Raw genomic sequence first — 24,221 nt, 5'->3', positions numbered from 1 at the left:
TACGCTTGGATTTTACCCATGTTATTTGAGATTTGAACAGAATTTGAGCAAGAAATACACACGTCCAAGGCCCCACACCACCAGGTTCAGTAGCAGTTACTTCCCTTCAACCATTCACTTGAACCAACCTGCAGAACCCCGATCACAGCCTCAGTACAGCAACTTTCTGGCCACTTTGTGCTACAGTGGACTTTTCATTGTTATAATTGTGTTCTTCCTTGTCTAATTAATGCTTAACTTATGTTTTTTCTTGTGAATGTTGTGTCTAATACAAGGTGCCAGTGACGCTGTTGCAAGGATTTCATGCTTCTGTATTTGTGCATATAACAATAAATGACTCTGAACTTGTCTGTCAGGAGCAATAGTCGAGTTTATTGGATGTTACCTTGCCCTAATTTCTTTCCCTAGATTTTCTAATCCTATCATACTTCATGCTTTATTGCTTGGCTACATCATCACCTCAGGATAAATTCTTCCTGATTTCTCCCTCATGTTTCTCTGATTTGTTTCACCTCAGTGGTCACATTGCAGATGTGGATTTAAGATGATGGCTTGTTGTTATTTTAACACCTACCATTTTCCCCACATGTGCTTCTTCCTTTCTCCCCCCTCCCACCCTGGCATTCTTGGCTACATATCCGAGGCTGTTTGAAACAAAATATCTTTCTTGTCCATTGGATCTGCCACCTCCTGATAATGAATCTCCTGGATACTTCTGTGCTTGATCAGCATTGTAAAAGATTGCCCATTTTGTTCCTTTGAAAATAACCGCTCAACTGTGCTGGTATGGGTGGGGCAGTAGAAGAGATGGTTGGAGGCAAGATATGATGAAATCATAAGGGGAGAACTGGGTCAGAGTTGGTGATCCTCTCCTGTTCTAAACTCCCCTCAACACCCAAACCCTCCTTTCACCAACCACAGCCACAGAGTAGTTTGCCAACTCTATAGATAGAACTGAAAGCAAACTAAACTCTTTTGGAATCATTCGGTTTCGAGTGGAAGGGACACATTCAGTTTTCAGTGAATAGTTTTAACTGAAGGAGAAGCTTGATTTCATTCTGAAATTGATCCATTAATGTTTGTATGGGTGAAGACTTGCTCATTACTTTGCTTTAATAGATGACCTTATCCATGAGCACTTTTGTAGAGACAAAGGGATGATCCTGGTTCCTTTGGCCATTTAATTAATAAAATAAAATTACACCACTTGGTAGATAAGGAATTATTCCTTCCTGTTGATTAAGATGGTATTATTTTTACATTTGCATATATATAAAATGCAAATATAAAAATGTTTTTATATATATAATTTTATATATACGCAAACATAAAAATTACACTATGTGGTGGACAAGGAATTATTCCTTCCAGTTGATTAAGATGGTATTACTTTTACATTTGCATATACAGTATATAAAATGCAAATATAAAATTGTTTTTATATAATTTTATATATATGCAAACATAAAAATTACACTACTTGGACAAGGAATTATTCATTCCAATTGATTAAGGTGGTATTATTTTTATGTTTGCATATATATAAAATACAAATGTAAAAATGTTATATGTATATAATTTTATATGTACGCAAACATAAAAATAATACAATCTTAATCAATTGGAATGAATAATTTCTTATCCACCAAGTAGTGTAATTTTATTTTATTAATTAAATGGCCAAAGGAGCCAAAATCTTTTATTGAAATGTTTTAATCCATATTATGAGTTGGATAAATTTGTAACAACAAATCAGACATTTAAACCAATAGATCTATGCCAGTCTTTATGCTCCCCTTGAGTTTCTTCTCAACTCATATTATCCACTCCTTTTAGCACAATCTCTCAGTCTCCCTTTAAATATTTCTCTTTGGAGGCCTTTGTAAGTTGAATCTCTTGGTTTTTGCCTTTCTTTATTCATGGTCTCAATGCCATTCAAATTGTATTTTTGGACTGGTGCACTTGGCAAGCTGTCAGCTAAAAATATTTCAATGTTACTTTTGTAGTCACAAGAGTGCCCACTGTTTTCTGTTCAACTGGTACTGGGCAACTGGGATGAACGTACATTGCTGTCGTGTTGCCAGTGGCTGACTAGATGATCCACACCTATTTATCTATGGATTTTTCCCCATTTCTTTCCATTCTGCTGATAGTACAAATCGCCAGTTGCATTGTATGAACTTGCAGCAGTAAAAATAGCAAATTGCGTTTATAGTGCACTCCTATAACAAGAAAATGTTCAAAAGTGCTTCAGAGCATCGATTAATAAACTAAATTTGTCAGCAGGCCATCGGAGATGTTAGGACATCACCGGAAGTGGATGTTATGAGAAGTATCCTAAAGAAGAATTGGTGGGCTTTCAGGAAAGCTCACCCCCACGTGGCCACCCCTCTTTTGGTCCTGCCACTATATTAACGACCATTTTTTTAAAGTACGGGAGTGGAACCCGGAGTGGTCTTTTGCTGCTGCACACCATCCACTTCAAGGTTTGATGTGTTGTGCTTTTAGAGAAGCCCTTCTGTGCACCAGAACACCACGTGTCAGCTTGAATCAGTCTGACCATTCTCCTCTGACACTCTAATTAAGAAGGTGTTTTCACCCACAGAGCTGCTGCTCACTAGATATTTTTAGTTTTTTTGCACTATTCTCTATAAACTTAAGAGACTGTTGTGCATGAAAATCCCGGAAGATCAGCAGTTTCTGAGATACCTTGACTGTGGAATTATTAGCACCAATAATAATTCCACGGTCACAGTCACTTAGATCACATTTGTTCCCATTCTGATGCTTGGTCTGAGCAACAACTGAACCTCTTGACCACGTCTGCATGCTTTTATATGTTGAGTTGCTGCCACATGATTGGCTGGTTAGATACTTGCATTAACATGCATTAAATTGGCCATTGAGTGTATGTAAATTGTTGGCTACTTTTCTAACATTCATTGAGAGATAGAACATAGAACAGTACAGACCTTGCAGCCCATGATATGCTGACCTAACCTACTCCAAGATCACGCTAACTAAAATAACTCACCATTTTTCTTTCATCCATATGAGCATTGGATGGTCAGAAATATTCTCCAGTTAAATGTTGGTAAGAGTGGAGCCATTATTATCAGTTCCGTTCATTCCGACCTCACGACACCTACCATGTATTCAGAACTCGGGCATACTTTCAGACTAAGGGTCACCCAGATTAGGAGGAATATGTTCTCTCAGAGGGTCACGAACCTTTAGATTTCTCTGCCTTGAAGAGTGGTTCATTGTTGATATCTGGCTTGAATAAATCGACGTTTAAACTACAAGGGAGTCAAGATATAGGGAGCTATGAGGAAAGTGTTGTAGAGATCAGGATTAGATCATCCATGATCGTTGTGAATGGAGAAGCAGGCTCGATGGACTAATTAACCTCCGGCTCCTGTTTTTTAAGTTCTTACGTTCTTGTGCTGGCCTGGGCATACTACTTACTATCTTGGAACAGGAGCTTCTGTAGTTATGGAATTGCCAAGACTGATCGCAATGCCACTTAATAAAAAAATTATTCTGTGGATCTGGGCATCAGTAATATATTTATCTACTTTAATATTTTATTTAGAGTTTGAGAGCCAGCTGGTGGCGTAGTGGCATTAGTGTCGGACTTCGGAACGAAAGGTCCAGAGTTCGAATCCAGCCGGTTCCCCTACACGCTTTCCATCCGTGCTGGGTTACAAGCTAGTGATCACTTTGGAAACTCACCCGGCAGAAGGCAATGGCAAACCACTGCTGTAAATTGCCTCGTACGCGGTTCCCCACTACGTCAGAGAAATCGTCTGCTAACCAGAGAAACTCTGGATGTGACGTACCTTTCCTTTGTTTAGAGATTGAGCATGGTAACAGACCCTTCTGGCCTGATGAGCCCGCGCCACCCAATTACACCCATGTGACCAATTAACCTGCTAACCTGTATAGCTTTGGATTGTGGGAGGAGACTGGAGCACCCGGAGGAAACCCACACGGTCCCGGGGAGAGCTTGCAAACTCCTTACAGCGGTAGGAATTGACTCCAGGTTGCTGGCGCTGCAAAGTATTACGCAAACTGCTATGCTACTGTGTTCCGTGGGCACCATGGTAGCATGGCGGTTAACGCGACCCTATTACAGCGAGGGTTGTCCTGAGTTCAGAGTTCAGGTCATAAGGAGACTCTGTGTGTGTTCCCTGCGGAATGTGTGAGTTTCTCCGGGCGCTCCGGTTTCCTCCCACAGTCCCAACGACATACTGGGTCATTGTAATTTGTCCCGTGATTAGGTTAGGGTTCATCGAGCCGGTGGTGTAGTGCCATCTGCGCCGGACTTTGAGGTGAATGGTTCCGGGTTTGAATCCGGCCGGCTCCTTGCACGCTTTCCATCCGTGCTGGGTTGAGCATCGAGCTAGCAACCTGGCCTCGCAAAAACCAGACAAAAACGCTAAGGAAACGGCAAGGTTGCTGCCCAGTGCACCACAAGGTGTAGAGACGAACACAACAGCAACAGTCGGAGTTGTGGGTTGCTGGTGTGGCGTGCCTCGAACGGCCGTAAGAACCCACTATGCGCTGTATAGTGGCACATGTCCTTCTCCCTAATTGCCCTTGAAGGTGGATAATGAGAAGCTTCCTATGATCATATGTAGTAAGGTACAGGAACTCTCTCAAACCTCGGTAAGATCAAACAGTAGTGAAGGAGCAGCAATGTGTCTGCAGGTCAGGAGTTATAAGCGACTGGGAAATGATGTTCCCATGGATCTGCTGGCCCACGTATAACCAACTCTCATAGATGGCACTGGTTCTAAAGATCGCCATAGTTAAACGTATTAAAAGTCTGAATGTTATTCATTATCCAGTGATCCCATTCTGGAAAATGGTCAGACTTACTTGTAATGCCTTGTAGGAGACTAAGGGTAAGAAAAGAACAATCAAAGGCATTGCCCCCTTATCATGACTTCTTGATATTAACCTTTGGAAGAATATATATTGCTCTTTTTACTGTGTTTCAGTCTAATCTGTGTGGAGTCAGTGTGGGGCGATTATGGTAAGCTGCTCTCTACCCTCCACCCCCACTGCTCCACAGGACAATGCCCCTCTCCTCTCCATTCCCTGACAGCAATAAATGGGCAACTTTTCCATAGTGACTGCACCACAAAAGGTGATACAAGACCGGAATGCACTGGGGTCATGAGTCTGAAGCCACAGGACAGCTCTGATGACCAGACCTTATAAATGACTCATCTTTTGTATAAAAAGAAGCTACCAAGAGTGCGATTGCTTCTTTGTGAGCGCAAGGTGGAATGATTGGAAGTTTGCAGTATTGGGAGAAAGTTTGGGGGGGGGGGGGTGTGGATCTTCTCTGTGTGCTTGTCGCTCTAAACTGGATGGAACTGGTGCACATACCTCCTAGGGAGTCCCTGGCAACAACCTATCGCTGCGCTACTACACTGCACAGTACAGAGGCCCTGCTAGCACGGCCAGCAGTAACACATACTGAAGTCACTGTTTAAAAAATTGGCTCAGTGTTTCTTTAACCTTTGTTGACTCTATAGCCCGCATGACGACCTGGAATGTTGCTCATTATGGCTGTTGGGAATGGGCAATGATTTCAGTTCTGCCAACATTGTACACATGCCAAGAAAATGCAGAAATTCACATTTCACCCAGTATAGTCTGGCCAAGCAGGCTGTTAACATCTAAAGAACCAGATAAGTACAAAAATCGGTTTTGTTGAAAAGTTACTTTCCTGCCGTCGTTGGTGTCTTTGTGCTGCACATTCCATGAAGCGGATTTCAAAATAGAATATTTCATTGAATTCAGCACATTTTGCGTTCTCTTTCAGCTTCCTTCCAGCTGAGCACAGTGACTTGTGCTGGGGAATCAGATACACACAAACTCTTGCACCTTCTTTCTGTGAACCTGAACAGTAATTAGCAGCATATTCCGCCATAGGAGATATCACAGGCAGACCCTGCATGCAATTGTTATTGACCGATCAGAATCATATTTATTATCACTGCCCGATATTAATCCGATTTATATCACTGCCATGCTCCTTTCTCGCTGCTGCCATCAGTCAGAAGGTACAAGATCCACCAGGTTCAAGAACAGTTACTACCCCTCAACCATCAGGTCCTTGAACAAAGGGAATAAGTACACTCACACCCATCCATTGAGATGTTCCCACAGCCAATGATCTCACTTTAAGGACTCTTTATGCAAGGAGATCATCGTGGACTCCAGGCATGCCAGGAGTCACACTCAGGTTCCCATCTACATTAATGGGACTGTAGTGGAGCGTGTATCAAGCTTCAAATTCCTTGGTGTCCACATTTCCGAGGATCTCACCTGGTCCCTGAACTCCTCCATCCTGATCAAAAAAGCGCAACAGCGCCTTTATCTCCTGTGGAGCATTGAAGAAAGCTCACCTCTGTCCCAGGATACTGATGGACTTTTACCGCTGTACCATTGAGAGCATACTCACCAACTATATCTCAGTGTGGTATGGCAATTGTCCTGTATCGCACTGCAAAGCACTCCAGCGTGTGGTGAAAACTGCCCAGCAGATTTTCGGCACCCAATTGCCCACCATTGAGAACATCTACCATAAACGCTGCCTGGGCAGGGTGAAAAGCATTATCAGGGATGCATCTCACCCTAACCATGGACTTTTTACTCTCCTCCCAACCGGTAGGTGCTACAGGAGCCTCCGCTCCCGCACCAGCAGGCACAGGAAGAGCTTCTTCCCTGAGGCTGTGACACTGCTGAACCTCTCATCACAGCGCTAAGCAGTATTGCATCCGTATTGTACTGTCTCAGTACTTTTATATTTGTGTGCTGTAGCACTTTTTTTATTCACAGTTATTTTGTAAATAACACTATTCTTTGCATTTCTGGTCTGATGCTAAATGCATTTCATTGGCTTTGTATCTGTACTCGGCACAATGACAATAAAGTTGAATCTAATCTAATTACTTCATGTTCTTGTTATTTATTGCTATTTATTTATATTTGTATTTGCACAGTTTGTTGTCTTCTGCACTCTGGTTAATCTTTTATTGATTCTGCTTATAGTTACTATTTTATAAATTTGCTGAGTATGAAAATGAATCTCAGAGTTGTATTTGGTGACATATATGTACTCTGATAATAACATTTACTTGAACTTTGCCATGGAATTTGAAGGCAGACACTGTATCTCATGAGCAGGAAGGGAATGACCCAAGGCGATGTGTGGAAAAGCATGACAGAACATTTGGTTTACTTTTTTTCCCAATCAAGCCACCACTCAGTGGGAATTTTAGCTGATTTCTTTTGTAATGTTTGCCCCTACCCCACCACGGGTGTGGGTCACACCTAGCCAACACTGGCTCATGCCAAATCCCTCATTAATCCAGGATGTTGAGGTCAGTTCTTGAGTCCCAGCAGACAGCCTGACTTCAGTGGGGTGGCTGTCGCTGACCAAAGTTTGAATTCGATCTGCTCGGCGGAATGTGCTGAGCCGCCGCGAATATTGCCCAACATCTTCGCTGCTCTGCTTGTAACAGGCATATGAATGACAACAAAATATTCTTTATTTCTTATCCTGAGTGAGGATAATAGCAAGGACATAGCAGAAATAGGAGGATTAAACTAGGATTCTCATAAAGTGAGATCTTGGCCAATCCTGTAGATGGCATAACTCTTCTATTCTTCATCAGCGTTATGTCGAGGTATTTTTCATATCTATCTGAGAGAGGAGATGAGTTGTGTTTTCAGTGTTTTATGGGCACCATGGCAATGAGGGTTTTGAATATCGAACATAAAAATCTACAGCATATTACAGGCCCACAACGTTGTGCCGACCTTGTAACCTACTCTAGAAACTGCCTAGAATTTCCTTACCACATACCCTTCTGTTTTTTCTAAGCTTCATGTACCATCTAAGAGTCTCTTAAAAGTCCCCATTGTATCCACCTGTTACCACCGTCACTGGCAGTGCATTCCACGCACCCTCCACTCACTGTGTGAAAAACTTACCTCTGACATCCCCCTTGTACCCTACTTTGAAGAATCTTAAAACTCTGCCCCCCTCCGCGTATCACTGGAGTGTCAGCCTAGGTTGTGGTGGGGTGAAACCATAATCAGTGACTCAGGTGAGTGCTGTCATTATGTAGCTAACAGCACAGGATTAGTGCAGAAGGACAGCCTATGCTGCCTGCGCACACTGAACAACTTGGTCAAAAGGCGAGGAGTGATTCAGTTGCCTTGTTGTTGGGTAGAGGTCACAGACCTGAATAAATGCATTTCTTTTCACACAGAGATTTTCTGACCAATTTTCATCTGCTGGACTATCTGTACTAGTTTGCCATTAGTGTCAATGTGGCTGGAGTTGAACATGAAGGAATTCGTTTCATTTATGCTCTTCAATGAAATTATTTTACCAATTCTTTTTGCTTATCTCATGCCTTGGGCAAAATTTTATTGGCAATATTAGTGAGCCTCCAAGAGGACCACAACCTTATCGTAGTGATCGGAGGTTTGAGTGCCTCAGTGACCTGCAGAGCTGTGTTGGCTGGAGTCAGGGTTTTATGCTTTGGCTCTTGGTAGGGTCACCCATGCCAAACAGGTGAAAGGGTAGAGGCCAGATGAAGAGTGATCCACCAGTGTTCCAGGTTTGGAGGTTCAGCTCAGAGCTAACAACTCTGATAAAACAAAATTATTATAGAAACAACTGAGTGCAACAGTGTTCCTGAGTTGCAAGGCGGACAGTAGTGAAAACTGAGAGGGAGCTGCTGACACCTTGAAGAAAGTCCTGAATACAGCCAGAGATGGAGGACTTTCACTGCTGTCCTAACTGCCAGTAGTGTAACAGGCAAGGAAGAAGTGAGTGAGCCTGGAACGTGTTAGCAAAAATTCTTCTTTTATTGCCAGCATTTGGCTGAATATTTTAAATGGGCCAACCTCTGGATTAAAATAGTAGACTAGTGTTTTAAAAGGCTCTCCCAGTATTGCTTCTGGCATTAATTTCTAATCTCCCTTATGTGAAAGTGCTCAGACTCCCCAGGATACTCTTTTAAAAGCAGAATATGCTTTGAAGATTATATTAACATTATTAATGGGATGCAGGTCCACCCAGGTTGTGTCAGGGTGGCGTTCCATCAAACTGTTCATAACCCATTCAGTTCGCAGGTTGGAAATATAGCCACAGACTTGTGTTCTCGCATGGCAGAAAATGCCTGTAACCCCCAGCAGCCGACAAATCAATACTGCCCGTCTCCTGAGTGTGTGTAAGGGCTGTGTATAAGTCGGGTGTGCATTAATGTATTGACTTTATTCGTAGTCTACTTCATTAACCCATACTGTGGAACTTTTTGTTCTCGAGTATTCTTGGGATATATATGCACCGTTTATGCGATTGCCATACTGTTTGCTGATAAGTACTTTGCCAGGGGGTCCTGCAGAGCATCTTGTTCAGTGTGACAGTTTTCCTTCTCCGGAGATCAATAAACCGTGGTTCCAGAAGAAACGGAACCTCGTTTTTCCTGGTGTATTTTCATAAGCAGGACCTGACACAGAGGATGTCATTTTACCACCATTGTTTGTGTCGTTGCCTCCATCCTCTGCGCTGCTTTATATTAAGCACCAAAGATTACACAAGTACCTTGGTTGGCCACATGATTGGGGAATGAAGTGCCAGTGATTGCAAGTCTATTGCTGGTAGCAGGATGTGATTGGATTAGATTAGATTAGGCTTGCTGCTGAAGAAAAGCGCACTTGTCGGAAAAACAACACCAAGACAACACTGGAGGACAGCGCCTTCAAGTGCAGTCGCTGCAGCCGAGACTGTCACTCCTGTGTGGGCCTCTACAGCCACAACAGACGCTGCTCTAACACAGACTGAAGCAAGACTTTCCAGGCGAAGTTCCATGGTCTCGTGAGACTAACGGATGCCACATCATCATCAGATTAGATTAGATTATGAGGACACTCAGTCCTCGCTTATTGTCATTTAGAAATGCATGCATTAAAAAAATGATACAACGTTCCTCCAGAATGATATCACAAGAAAACACAGGACAAACCAAAACTAAAACTGACAAAACCACATAATTATAACATATAGTTAGAACAGGGCAAAGCAATACCATAATTTGATAAAGAGCAGACCATGGGCAGGGTAAAAAAAAAAGTCTCCAAGTCCCGATAGACTCATCTCATGCAGGCGGCAGAAGGGAGGAATTCTCCCTGCCATGAACCTCCAAGCGCTGCCAATTTGCCGATGCAGCACCATTGGAAGCACCCGACCGCAGCGGACTCTGAGTCCGTCCGAAAACTTTGAGCCTCCGACACCAAACATCGAGCACCATCTCTGCCGAGCGCTTTGACCCCGCCCCGGCCGCCGAGCAACAAGCAAAGCCAAGGACTCGGGGCCTTCTCCTCCAGAGATTCTGGACCATGGAGTAGCAGCGGCAGCGAAGCAGGCATTTCAGGAATTTCACCAGATGTTCCTCTGTGCTCTGACGTCCATCTCCATCAAATCAGGATTGTGCACGGCACCCTACTTGACGAGTAACAGACATCACCACCGGAGTGGCCGCTGCGAGCTGCGTCACGTCGCCATCTTCTCTCCTCTCCTCTTAAATGGGAGTTAAGCCCATTTTACCTTGCTCAGCTGGAGGGCCGAAGAAGCGCTATAAGGATCAGATGAAGAATGCTTTAAGGAAGTGCAAGATCAGACTTGAAGACCTGGAGGAAGTTGCTGCTAACCGTACCACTTGGCGCCAGCTGTGTAAGGACGGGGTTCGTATTCTGGAGATGGAAAGAACAACCAGAAGACAGCAGAAGAGAGCCAGGAGAAATGCAGCCATGGTTACCACCACCACTACTACATATACATGTCCCACCTGCAATAGAGCTTGTGGGTCCAGGATAGGACTGTATAGTCATCAAAGATCTCACCGGTAAAGGAGTGGACGTCATCATCGGATTTGAATGGACAACCGAAGAAGACCTTGGGAATGCATCCAGTGGAGAATGGGTACACTCATTCTCAGACTGCACTCTTCAGTACAAATAACCTAATCTACAAGGGGACGAAATACATTCTGTTGTGAGTCTATAAACCTGTTGTCAAACTAACAGACACAGTGTGTTGTTCTTGTGTTTCTGCACCTCTATAACACTGGACAGCAAGCTTTTTTGGAAGTGTTGCTTCCCCAGAAATTTTCTGTGGTTATGATAGGTTGCTTGAAGCTGAACACAAATATAACTTCAGACTACTTGTTTCTCCAAACTCCTACTTGATACACAAAATTAGCTTTTATTGAATGTAATGTGTTTAATTACATAATGGTTCTGATGCTTTGCAGCAGTTCAATGAAGCTAAAATGTTTTGTTGATGATTTTCATTTGTACTCAGTGGCTAAGGCTTCTTGCTTAAGTGTCCAACAATAATCGGCCAGCATTGATGGATTCGAGTTGCCCTGATACCATTTCTCTATGACAGCAATGTCCCGGTGAAACCTTTAACCTTGCTCCTCACTGACAGCGCCAAGATTTGCAGGGAAGAAGTCTAAGTGGGAGTGCAGAAAATGAGTCTTTAGTGACATGTTGCACTTCATAGTTTTTGTATGCTTGAAGCATATTGTCAACCAGCTGCATTTAGTTTGGTGCTCTGTAGTTGCCAAGAAAATTTTCAACAACATCCTTGAATGCCTTCCATGCGATTTTTCTCTGGTCCCACTAAAAATTCTTTGAATTGCCTGTCATTGATGTGATCTGTGGACCAACAAAAATGCCTTCCTTAATCTTGGCGTCAGTTGTTCTGGCAAATATCTGTCTCAAATATTGAAATCCTCCATGAAAATTTTTGTGCCTGGTGATAGCAGATTCCATCCCAGTATTTCTACTTTTGCCTTTGACAAATCCAAGTTTATGACCAGGTCATTTAACTCAGATTGAGTTGTCAGATGAGGCTCACTTGATGCAAAGGGTTCAAAATCTGTATCAGTATCAGTGTTGTTTTCCGTTCCTGGCTCGTGCATCATGGCATCTTCGTCTGCTCCTCTAGACTGTGTCTCTGGTGGCGTTGGTACTGGAAGACTATTGTCATGCTCCACAGGTCTCATTGCTGAAGGGAGATTGGGGAATTCAATGGCTTTCTTCATTTTTAGCAGAGAGACCAGACACACTGGTCAGACAGGAGTAGTAGTCTGTCACGTGATCATTCTGCTCTCACCATACCACTGGGACAATGAATGGCATTGACTTCTGAGTACCTCTGAGCCAAGCTCCAAGATCGACAGCACACGTTGCACAACAAATGTGAGGAGCCCAGGCTTTGTTTTGGTCGCCGATTTTACATCCAAAGTAGAGCTGAAAGGCTTCCTTAATGAGAGGTGTCATGCTGTTTTTGAGATTTAAGCATATATTCACCACAGATATAACAGCAGGTATAGCGACTGTTAACAACATTAGTGAGACATTTTGCTATCATAAATACTCCTGAAAATATAATTACTTTATTATAATAAGTACACAGTGTGCTACATGCATAGAGTGTGTGATACACGCATACAGCATGTGCATCAATGTGATCGCAGACCGATATATGTGTAAACAATACATAGAACAGTTTGTGTGATGCTTTATAGCCTTTATAAACCCTGTCCTGCCATACAACATCCACCCTGCCTAAGCATGGCCAGGCATGCCTGAACAAGATAGAAAATCTTTCAGCTTACATTGTGGGCAACTATTTAATTGACTTGAATTGTGAATTGAAATAACAAATGTAGGTGATTTCAAAAGAAACAGTACATGATAGGGAAATTGCATGGTGATTTTCATAATCAGTAGCCCAAAATCGATAAAGTACACTGAAAAGTATTAAGGAAGCAAAATTTTTATTGTCCTGTGTAACTAGGCTTGTGTGTTCTGTTCAAGTTTCACTATATATATATATATATATATAAAATTTATTGTTTTGTGGCAGTGGTACAGTGCAATACATTAGAAATATTTGCGAGTCGTTGCAATGAGAACTGTATAAAAATAACTAGTGAAAGAAGAGAATGATATAGTGAGGTAGTGTTCATGGTTTATGGACCATTCAGAAATCTGATGGCAGAGGGGAGGAAGTCAGCAATCCAGGTTCAATCCGGCTGCTGTCTGTAAGGTGTTTGTATATTCTCTCCATCACCACATGGGATTCCTCCAGGTGCTCTGGTTTCCTCCCACATGCCAAAGACACACGGCTTAGTAGGTTAATTGGTCAAACGTGTAATTGAGTGACGTGAGCTTGTTGGGCCTGTAACGTGCTATATCTCTAAATCAATGAATAAATAAGTGAAATAAAGCTGTTCCTAACACAGTTGAGTGTGCCAAGTAAATTTCTCAGAATGGATATGTTGCAGATTAAGGGATTCTTCTGGCTGCTCTGCAGTTTCCCACTTATACTAATGTTGACAACATAGTCCTCCACTTGGTGATGGCTTGGTCTGAATCACCCATCTCGAATGCGGGTGCTCTGTCTTCCTACCAGTACTTACAGTTTCCGTTATTGTCAAAAATTGAAGATAATTTACCAAATTACTCCGAAACGAAACAACGAGTTTGGCTAAGCACGAGACTTCTTTATCTGGTTAGGATTAATGTGTTTTAATGATATTCAGACTGGTTGCTTAAGTATTCAATATTCCTCTTTCATTCAAGTGATGGTTAATTGAACTTGTGTTCTTCACTGCCCTATTCTTTCCGTAGGTTTTCCCCAGTGAAATACTTAAATACATAAATAAGCAGTGAGAGGGAAGTCCATAGGGATTACTTGAATATTCAGTTTGAGGCTTACAAAATGATTTTCAGCTGAGTTTCTCGTCACTTGTGTAAGGCTGTGAGCCATTTCTTGACCCCATTGACCTGTGTCTCTTTTGTTACATTAACCATATTATTTCCATCTACTGCTGTGATAAACTTGCGTATTCCTAACAGAAGTTTTTCAGTTGCAGTTTGGGGTGACATCCCTTCCAAAACCACTGTGAATTGCCTTTTGATCAAGACAGACTTACAATGAGTCTGTGTGGGATTCAGTGTGGCCATGCTATTACCTGTATAATATTTAAAGAATATTGTGTTTTCTTGAAAGAAAGTCTTATGTGGTTTTTTTTCTATTAAAGTTTGTCCAAAATTACAATAGGACCATCCTATGCTACTCTTGTGGGCATGAGGCCAAGTAGTTAAGGCATCGGACTAGCGACCTGAAGGTCGTGAGTTTCAGCCCCAGCCGAGGCAACGTGTGCTGTGTCCTTGAGCAAGGCACTTAATCGCATATTGCTCTGCGACGACACTGGTGCCAAGCTGTATGGGTCCCAATGCCCTTCCCTTGAACAACGTTGGTGTCGTGGAGACGGGAGACTTGCAGCATGGGCAACTGCTGACCTTCCATACAACTTTGCCCAGGCCTGCGCCCTGGAGAGTGAAGACTTTCCAGGCGCAGATCCATGGTCTCGCAAGACTAATAGATGCCTTTCAATGCTACTCTTGCAGCTATAGATAAAGTTGGACTGAGGTCTTCTCATGCCATCAAGTTGTTACAGACTCCCAGTAATGCAATTGTTTTGCCAAATATGAACTATTTAGTATTATAGCTATATATTTTCCTTTAGGGGATATTCGGCAGCTTCTGGTGTGGATCAAAACCAATATGTTGAAGGATCGGCCAGAGCTTTTCATTCAAGGTGACACCGTGTAAGTACAAACCGGCTTCTGTTTCTTGAGTGCCAATAACCTTGTACTTGGGGTTGGCTGGGATATACCCCAGGTTGCTAGGGGAAGTGAGGGAAGAGATTGCTGCATCTTTGGAGATGAACTTTGCGTCCTCACTAGCCACGGGAGTAATTCAAAAGACTGGAGGTTGGCAAATGTTATTCCTTTGTTCAAGAAAGGTAATGGGGATAATGCTGAGAATTATGGATCAGTGAGGCCCACCTCATGGTGGGCAAGCTATTGGAGAAGATTCCAAGAGGTAGAATTTGCAAATATTTAGAGAAGCATAGTTAAATTCAGAATAGTTAACATGACTTTGTGAGGGGTGGGTCATGATTGGATACTTCAAGAAAGTGACAAAGCAAAATGATGAAGTTAGAGCAGAGGATGTAGTGTCTTTGGATTTTACTGAGGCACTTGACAAGGTTCCCCATGGTAGACTCATTCAGAAAGACGGGAGGCATAGGATTCAGGGAAACTTGGCTGCATGGATTCAGAACTAGCTTGCCCACAGAAGGCAGAGGGCGGTAGAAGGTGGAGCGTATTCGGCCTGGAGGTTGGTGATTGGTGGTGTTCCACAGGGATTTGTTCTGAGACTCCTGCTCTTTGTGATTTTTATAAATGACTTGGATGAGGAAGTGGAAGGGTGGGTTAGTAAGTTTGCAAATGACATGAAGGTTGGTGGTGATGTGGATCATGCAGAAAGCTGTCATTAATAGGGTGCAGAGCTGGGCTGAGGAGTAGGATGGAGTTCAATCTGGAAAAGTGTGAAGTGATTCACTTTGGGAGGCCAAGCTTGAAAGCAGAATACTGGATTAGCATAGAAGTTTTAGCAGAGTGGAGGAAGAAAGGGATCTTGGAATTCATGTCCACAGATCCCTCAAAGTTGCAGCACAAGTTGATAGGGTGGTTAAGAAGGTGTGTGGTATGGTGGCTTTCATTAGTTGGAGGAATTGAGTTTAAGAGCTACAAGCTCTGTAAAACCTTGGTTAGACCACACAAGTTATTGTGTTCAGTCTGGGTCTGGCTGCTTCATTATAGGAAGGATGTGGAAGCTTTAGAGAGGATTCAGAGGAGATTTAGTAGGATGCTGCCTGGATTAGAGAACATGTCTTATGAGGATAGATTGAGTGAGTTAGGGCTTTTCTCTTTGGAGCGAAAGAGGATGAGAGGTGACTTGATGGAGGTGTATAAAATGTTAAGAGGCTGAGATAAAATGGACGGCTGGAGACCTTTACCCAAGGTGGAACTGGTTAGTACAAGAGGGTATAACTTTAAGGTGTTTAGAGAAAAGTATAAGGGGTAGAAATTTTACACAGTGAATTGTAGGTGAGTGGAACGTTCTGCGAGGGCTGGTGGTGGAAGCAGATACATTAGGAGCATATAAGAGCCTCTTGGATTGGGACCTGGATGAAAGAAAAATGGGGGGCTGTGTCGGATGGAAGGGATAGATTGATCTTAGAATAGGTTAGAGGGTCAATATAACATTGTGGGCCACAGGGCCTGTACTGCATTGTACTGCTCCATGTTTTACTTATTAAAAGTCACAACTGCATTCAGTTGAGACGTCTATCACTCGCTGTCAGTCCACAAGCCCCAAGCACAAGAGAGTAAGCTATCATGCAGCAGCCAATCCAGATTCAATGTCTTTCCCATTTATTTATGGAACTCTGGCAGGCGCATGAACTGTAATTCCTTGCAGCAACAATGAATTTGGACACATTAAGCATAGTCTTTATCCCGTGCAGTGGGCAGCTTTTATGCTATGTGGTGTTTAACTGGCAGCAGCTTTGGTGCTGTGCAGAGTTCAACATCGAGCAGCTTTTTACACTGCAGTGTTTAATAGAGTGCAGTTTTTCCACTCCGCAGTTTCACAGTATTCAAGTTGCGTTCAACTGTGATGTCTTTAACAGTGCAACTTTCATACTCTGCAGTGGTACACTACATGCAGTTTTTGTTCGGTGCAGTGTATAACATGGTGCAGTTCTTACACTGCAGTATTTGCCATTGTGTGGTGTATATAATATGCTGTGCTTCATGGTGTGAACACTATACTGTGCAGTGTTTCACAGAATGCAACATTTATGCCATTTTCACATTGTAGAGCCTTTACTCTGAGTGTAATTTAACCAAGAGTAGGTTTTAAATGGGAGATTCAGATGTTGGGATGTAGACTGGAGTTTCTGTAGTTTTGTAACAGTTCCACCTTCCTGATACCACAACACCGCTACAGAGCATCCGCAAAGGGGGAAAGTGCACATCCGATCTCACAATCCATAACGTAGGCAGGAAAAATAATGAAGTCAGGAAGGCAGCATTGATAGAGCTCGGAAAGAGGTTAAAAAGCAATATGTCTTTGCATTACTACCAGTGCTGTGTTCTAGCTGGTACGTGAGCAGGATGATTGAACAGATGAATGCATAGTTGGCGAGGAGGTTTTAGATTCAGGAGGAATGAGACCGTTTCTCAGGAATGTGAGGAATCTCTATAAGCCAAGCAGTTTGCTTCTTAACATGGAGAGGATTAATATCTTCGGAGTGGTTGGATGGAGGTGTTGGGGAGGGTGTTTGCTAGTGGGTTTCAATAGATTGACAGGAGTTTTGGAACTCAAGTGTATTCCGAATGGACGAAAGCTAAACTGGAAACAGCAGATCAGGTTCAGATGAAAGTGTATTTACAAAAGCAAAAATTAAAGGCATCGGTATAAGATATAGGAACAGCAATAGGCCATTTAGCCCATCGAGTCTGCTCCACTATTCCATCATGACTGATTTATTATCTCTTTCAGTGATAGGGTACCAAATCAGACAGTATGACAGCAAGAGGCACAGTGTACAAGTATAGGAGTGTATCAGCAAATCAAGGGAGAGTAAAAAGATAAGGTAAAATTAAGATCTCTTCATTTGAATGCATACACTGTTCCCAATGACACAGACGAATTGATAGCACAAATAGAAATAAATATACGATCTGGAAGGTGATTGCAAGGTGAGCAAGCCTGGGAAACTGACGCTTAACATTTCAGGGAGATAGGGAGAAAGGAAACTGAGGTAAGTTAACTCTGTTGGTAAAGGATGAGGTCACTGCAGTAGTGAAAAAGGACATTGGCTTAAAAGGTTAAGGTGTCAAATCATGTTCATGTCATTAGTTAGGAGGATACCAAGACGGAATATGTATTTTGGTGGACAGAATATAAATAAAAATTGGGTGATTTTAAGAAGAATGATCATATATGATTTTAATTATCACATAGACTGGTGAAATCAAATTAGCCACAGAATCCATATCATTCACTTGGGATGGTTACAGAACTAAATATTAAGGAACCAACCAGGGAACAAGTTATTTTAGATCTGGTGTTGTGTCAATTGGTTAATCATCCGAGAAACATGATCCTAACATGATCAAATGTCAAATTCAGTCTGAGAGTGCGAAACAAGGGCCTGAACGGCAATTATTTTGATGTGAGAGCAGAATATTGGCTAAAGTGAATGAGGGAAACAGACTGAACACTACAACCATAGATCAACAAAAGAAGTCTTATGAAGAAATAGCTCGTAAATCCCAGCAACGTTCTATTCCAGTGAGAAGGGTACACCATCTGTGGCAAACTAGGTTAAGGATCGTATCACTTTGAAAGAAAAGGCACAGAGTGTAAGGATTATTCCAAGGGGTATGGTGTATAAAAGTAATTAAGTTGTGAAGCAGCATTAAAGGGCACTGGTGAACACTGTGTATAGTTTTGGTCGCCATAGTAATAGAATGATTTACTAACATTGGAAATGGTGCAGAGCAGGTTTAGCAGATTGGTTTCAGGGATGAGAGAGAGGGTTGATGTGTAAAGGACAGTTGAGCCGATGGGGGCCGATAATTAAGTCCTGAAAAATGAGAGATGATCTCATTGAAACATTCTGAGAGGCCTTGATAGGGTGAATGTTGAGAAGTTTGCCCTTGAAAGGCGTCTAAAGCTAGGGTACATGATCTCAGAATAAGCTTGCCCATTTAAGATGGAGGTGAGGAAGAATTTCATCTGTGAGAGCTGTGAACCATTAAAATTATCTACCCCAGAGAACTGTAGAGCTGGAGTCATTGTAATTGTCAAGGTGGTGACTAACAGCAAAGGAGTTGGGGGGTATGGGGAGAGAACAGGAAAGTAATGTTGAGGCAAAGTTTGGATTCAGGTGATCTTATTGAATGATACAGAAGGCTTGAGGTGTAATTTATTATACTGCTGCTTGTATTGTTTAGCAGGCATTATGCTCTATACTGAGCAGCTTTATTTCACGGATGCGGTGTCAGGCAGGATGCAGTTGTCACACTGTGCATCGATTTTCATGTAAGGTCAACAATCCGGAATGTTAACTCCATTTTTCTGTCTCCACAAAAGCTGCTTGACTTGCTGAGTTTTTTTACTGCAGCATTTTCTGTTTTTCCTGTATTATGTGTCAGGGTACAGTTATTGCACGTATTAAAACGTTAGAACAACACAACACGGGAGCAGGCCGTCCTGCCCACGAGCTAATTAAACTAGTAATTAAACGCCTAACTAAGCTAATCCCTTCTGCTCACACAACGTCCATATCCCTCCATCCTCCGCACATTCTGTACCTATCCAAGAGCTTCTTAAACACCCCTATTGTATTTGGTTCCGCTAGGATGATACATTCAGATAGGCACGTGAATGTGAGGAAGATGGAGGGATATGGACATTGTGCAGGTAGGAGGGATTAGTTTTGGTGGGGTTTTGATTTATTTTTTAGCTGGTTCGGCACAACACTGTGGGCTGAAGGGCCTGTTCCTGTGCTGTCCTATGTTCTACATACCAAGCCTGGCAGAGTTGATCAGGGAGCAGTCGTTTACACAGTGCAGTGTTTTGCATGGCACGGCTTTGACATCATGCAGTGTTTTACTTGGTGCAGTTTTTGCAAGGTGTAGGGTTCTGCTCAGTGCAGCTTTTAAACCGCACCCCGCTCCACAAGTCGCTCTTTTTCACAGGCGGGCATTGTGGATTGGCAATATCATTGCTTTCTGATGAAGAGGTGCATTGACATTCTGGACCCGAGCTGTTGTCACTGCTTAGTAATAGCAAGCTCATTCACGTGGTTTCTGGAATTTTCTGAGTCATTGTTTTCTGTAGTGTTGCCAGAAAGAGGACTCTTTCTGGAATCTTTTGATGAAACTGAAGATAGTCTTTAGTCTGTACAATCCAAAGCCCATTTCTGCATGTGACCATCAGACTCTGTCTCAGTAACAGGATCACTATTCATTACATATTTTTAAAGCAAAGGTGCTTTGGGATTCCCTCTTCCTCACCTGTTCCAGCTCTGCATCCACTGCATTTTTCATCAGGTATTGACTAACACATGTGTGGATACTGAATGAGATCATATTCTAATGGGATGCCTCATGCTCCCCGGTTAAATGGCTTGTCAGCTCAGCTCTTGTGTGAAGGACACCTTTCGCGTTTTATTTATCCTGCCGATCGCTATCTCTTTACAAGTGGGATCATTCACGGGCAAGTGGAGAGAGGGGACAAAATTCTTGTGGATGTCGGCACTGGGGGAAATGGTGAGGAGGTCGTTGACCTGAGACATTAACAATGCTTCCCTCTCCAGAGTGGCAGATGAGCCAGTCAATGATCCCAGTAATTTGTTTTTATTTCAGATTTTGAACACGTTTTGAGATAGAAAATCTTAAAAATTTGACAGCAATAAATCCTCTTTGTAGAATAATCTTTATTCGTATCTCTGGATTGGAGAGTCAGTGGCAAGACCAGCATTTACTGCCCATCCTTCATTGTCCTTGAGAACATTGCAGTGAACCATTCCCTTAAACATAGCTGTATTCCTCTCTATAGTGCTTTTGGATAAATATTTCCAGGATTTAGATCCAGCGAATGATGGGACACTGGTGGTTCATTTCCATAAACTTAAGGTATATATGGGTATACACACCCAGTTGCCACTTTATTAGGTACCTGCTCACTAATGCAGCTATCTAATCAACCAACCATATGGCAGATGCTCATTGCGTAAAACCATGCAGACATGGTCAAGAGGTTCGGTTGTTCAGACCAGACATCAGAATGGGGAAGGAATGTGATCTAAGAGTCTTTGACCATGGAATGATTGTTGGTGCCAGATGGGGTGGTTTGAGTGTCTCAGAAACTGCTGATCGCCTGGGATTTTCACACACAACAGTGAGTCTTTACAGAGAATGGTGCGAGAAGTGAAGAACATCCTTGAGTAGCAGTTGTGTGGGTGAAAATGCTTTGTTAATGAGAGAAGTCAGAGGAGAATGGCCAGACTGGTTCATGCTGACAGGGAGGTGGCAGTAACTCAAATAACCAGCTATTGCAACAGTGATGTGCAGAAGAGCATCTCTGAATGCACACACATCGAACCGAGGTACGTAATAAAGTGGCCACTGAGCGTAAATTTGGTCATTTATATATTTGGGTATACTTAAGGTGGTAGTTCATTGGTTCCTGATTTGTAAAGGTGTCAAAGGTTACAGAGAGAAGGCAGGAGGCTCGGGTTGAGAGGGATAGTAAATCAGTCATGATGAGCAGAGCAGACTCGATGGTTTGAATAGGCTAATTCTGCTCCTATGTCTTATGGTCTTGTATCAGAATAGTTTGCGATTTGGAGGAAAATCTGCTGTTCCAGATCTGCTGCCCTCATCATCCTTGCAATGGAGGTCACAGGTTGAAAGGTGTGGCTGAGTAGCTTAGGTAGCTAACTGCAAATCACTTTGGAACTGTTGTTCACTCCGTCACAGGGGTGAAGGAAATGAATGCTTTGAGCGATTGATGGATGCCAATAAAGTGAGCAGTTTTGTCCTGGATGGTGTCGAACTTCTTGAGCGTCGTTGGCACTGCACTCATCCAGTCAAGTAGAGAGCTCAACCATTTGAGCCTTCTACCAACTGGCACAACTCTAAACACTACACTACGGTGACAGCACTGACAATAGACTTTACTGTGGGACTTCTCATAAAATATTCAACCTGCAACACCAAGACAGATTTTTTCTCTAATTGTATTCATTCTTGTATAATTTTGTATGACGTTAACTTTTTTTGGGTGTGAATATTGTGTATCTGATGCTATCTCCCAGTGATGCTGCTGCAAGCTTTTCATTGCACCTGTGCATACGACAATAAACTTGATTTTGACTTTGCATTCTATCATGGACCAGATTTGTGCCTTGTAGATGGTGGAACGGCTTTGGGATGATAGAAGGTGAGTCATACACTGCAGGGGTACCCAGTCTCTGAGCTGTTGTGTGTCACACTATTTATGTGGCTGGTCCACATCTGGTCATTACCTTTGGATCGTCTACAGTGGGAGACTCAGTGAAACTTTTGAATGTCAAGGTTAAGCAGTTATTTGTTGGAACTGGTCATTGATTTTTTGGATTTTTGAGGAATGAGCATTTCCCTCCACTTTTTAACCAATGCCTGAATGTTTGGATGCGGCAGGCTTGGAATGCCTCATTTGCTGAGGGTTGCAAATGGAATTGATCACTGTGCAATCAAGATTCAGATTTTATTTATCCCATGTACATGGAAATATACAGCGAAATATGAAATACAGTGAAATGTGTCATTTGCATTAACAGCCAACATACCCGAGGGTGTGCTGGAGGGCAGCCCGCAAGTGTCGCCACACATTCTGGCACCAACATAGCATGCCCACAATGCTTGGCAGAACAACGTAGAACACAAGAAGTAACAAAACGAGCCCCATTCCTTCCTCCCTCCCTCCCATCTACCCATGCACGTATATAGTCCTCTAACCCCAGGTCGTGCATTTTTGGCCTTCAGCAGACTTGCAGATATTGGGGCTTAGACTTCCCAGCGGACTCTCAGACTCTGGGCTCCGGCCCACACCAGTGAATGTTCCCACTTGTCCCCTTGGGACAGGCAGAAGATCATTGATGAAGTAGTTGAAGATGAATGTGCCTGGGCCACTCCTGTGGTGATGTCCTGCAGCTGGTATGAGTAATGTCCAGCAATCACTATCATCTTGTATGCTGGGTTTGACTCCACCTGTTGGGTATTTTCCACGTGACACCCATTGACTGTAGCTTAACCAGTGCTGCCCTGATACAGAGGAGCAAAAATACTGGAAAATCTCAACAGGTCATGCAGCATCTGTGGAAAGAGAACCAGTCAATGTTGTGGGCCTGCAGCCCTTAGTCATTCAGCTCTTTGGTGCATGTTTAAACCAAACCTGTGAAGTCTGGAGTGAGGTGGTGTCCTGTGGGGAGGTGTGGCTTATTCTGATTGTCAAAAGTTGCTTCCATTGTTATTAGTTAGTTTAGAAATTGCAGCTGCTTTTCCCATTGGATAGATGCCTGGTGTCCAGTTTCAAATATTCTGGGTACTGTATATAAAATAGCGTGTGGAAGGGGCTTGCTGCCTTCATCATTTGTTCAAGGCAAGAATGCACATGACGATTGGGAAGGTATGCTCTGCGAGCACTTTTAACTCAGTATGTTTGTTGAATGTACGGATGTTTGTTGAATATTCAGCTTCATAGTGTCTGTAACATCAATATTTGGTTGGATTTTTACTGTTTATAAATAAATGATTAATATACCTATTTGAAGTCAGTGCATTTCCTGTCTCGCTGGACCCGTGAACCTGATTTAAGATTACAGGTGGTCCTTGTCAAACCGAACGAGACATCAGTGAGCAGGTTATATATTAGTAATGGCATCTGCCAGCACTGTCGATGAACTCCCTCCAACGCTTTGTGGATGATTGAGAGTAGACTAGGTATTGATGAGCTGGATTGGTTTTATCCTGCTTTTAGTGAACAGAACATACTCTGGCAATCTTCCATATGAGACATTAACTCCTGGGGCAGAAATTTTGTCTGCTCCCATACCTTTTGCTGTTTCTAGTCCATGAGTCATTTCTCGGTATTGTCTGGAGTGCATTGACTTGGCTGAAGACTCTTTTGCTGTAGTGGAGATCTCAGGAGGAAGCTGAGGTGGATCATTCACTCAACACTTGGCTAAGTATGGTTCACATCTTTAGACACAGTGGGCCCCTTGCCAGTGTAGGAGAGCTCCTTCTGCCCAATAGCTGACTGCAGAGCTTTGAACCAGTAGTGGTCAGATGGATGATTTCTACCTATTATATTTAAATTTTTTGTTATATACTGCAGATGTAGTCCAATGCCACTACTTTACCTGAACTGACTGGCACATCTGCCTTAGTTTTCCTGTTACTTCTCCCAGGAAAACCTTTCCGCACTTATCGTTGGATCACCATTGATCCTCGGGCTTAGTGGTAGTGATAGATCATGGGATAGACCTTGTCATGAGATCATTGACTACAATGGTGTATGTTGCTGTTAATAATGATTCACAGCACTCTGTGGATGTCCAGGTTTGAAATGCTGAATCTACTTTAAATCTAAACCACTTAGCAGAATTTTCATCACACTCTTTGGAGCGTAGAAGGTT

At 42.7% G+C, this 24,221-nt stretch overlaps 1 protein-coding gene across 1 annotated transcript in view; it reads left to right on the top strand.

The window, feature by feature from the left end:
- Positions 1-24,221, top strand: part of urm1 (ubiquitin related modifier 1) — a 60,157-nt gene that overhangs the window by 22,784 nt on the left and 13,152 nt on the right. The window contains exon 3 of the mRNA XM_072240231.1: positions 14,643-14,724. Coding sequence (XP_072096332.1) covers positions 14,643-14,724 — 82 coding nt within the window. The remainder of the gene's footprint in view (positions 1-14,642; positions 14,725-24,221) is intronic.

The sequence above is a fragment of the Mobula birostris genome, chromosome 22 (assembly GCF_030028105.1).
Source record: "Mobula birostris isolate sMobBir1 chromosome 22, sMobBir1.hap1, whole genome shotgun sequence".
Classification (NCBI taxonomy): Eukaryota; Metazoa; Chordata; class Chondrichthyes; order Myliobatiformes; family Myliobatidae; genus Mobula; species Mobula birostris.
Note: the sequence above shows the minus strand (reverse complement) of the source record. Positions and strands in the feature narration are given on the sequence as shown.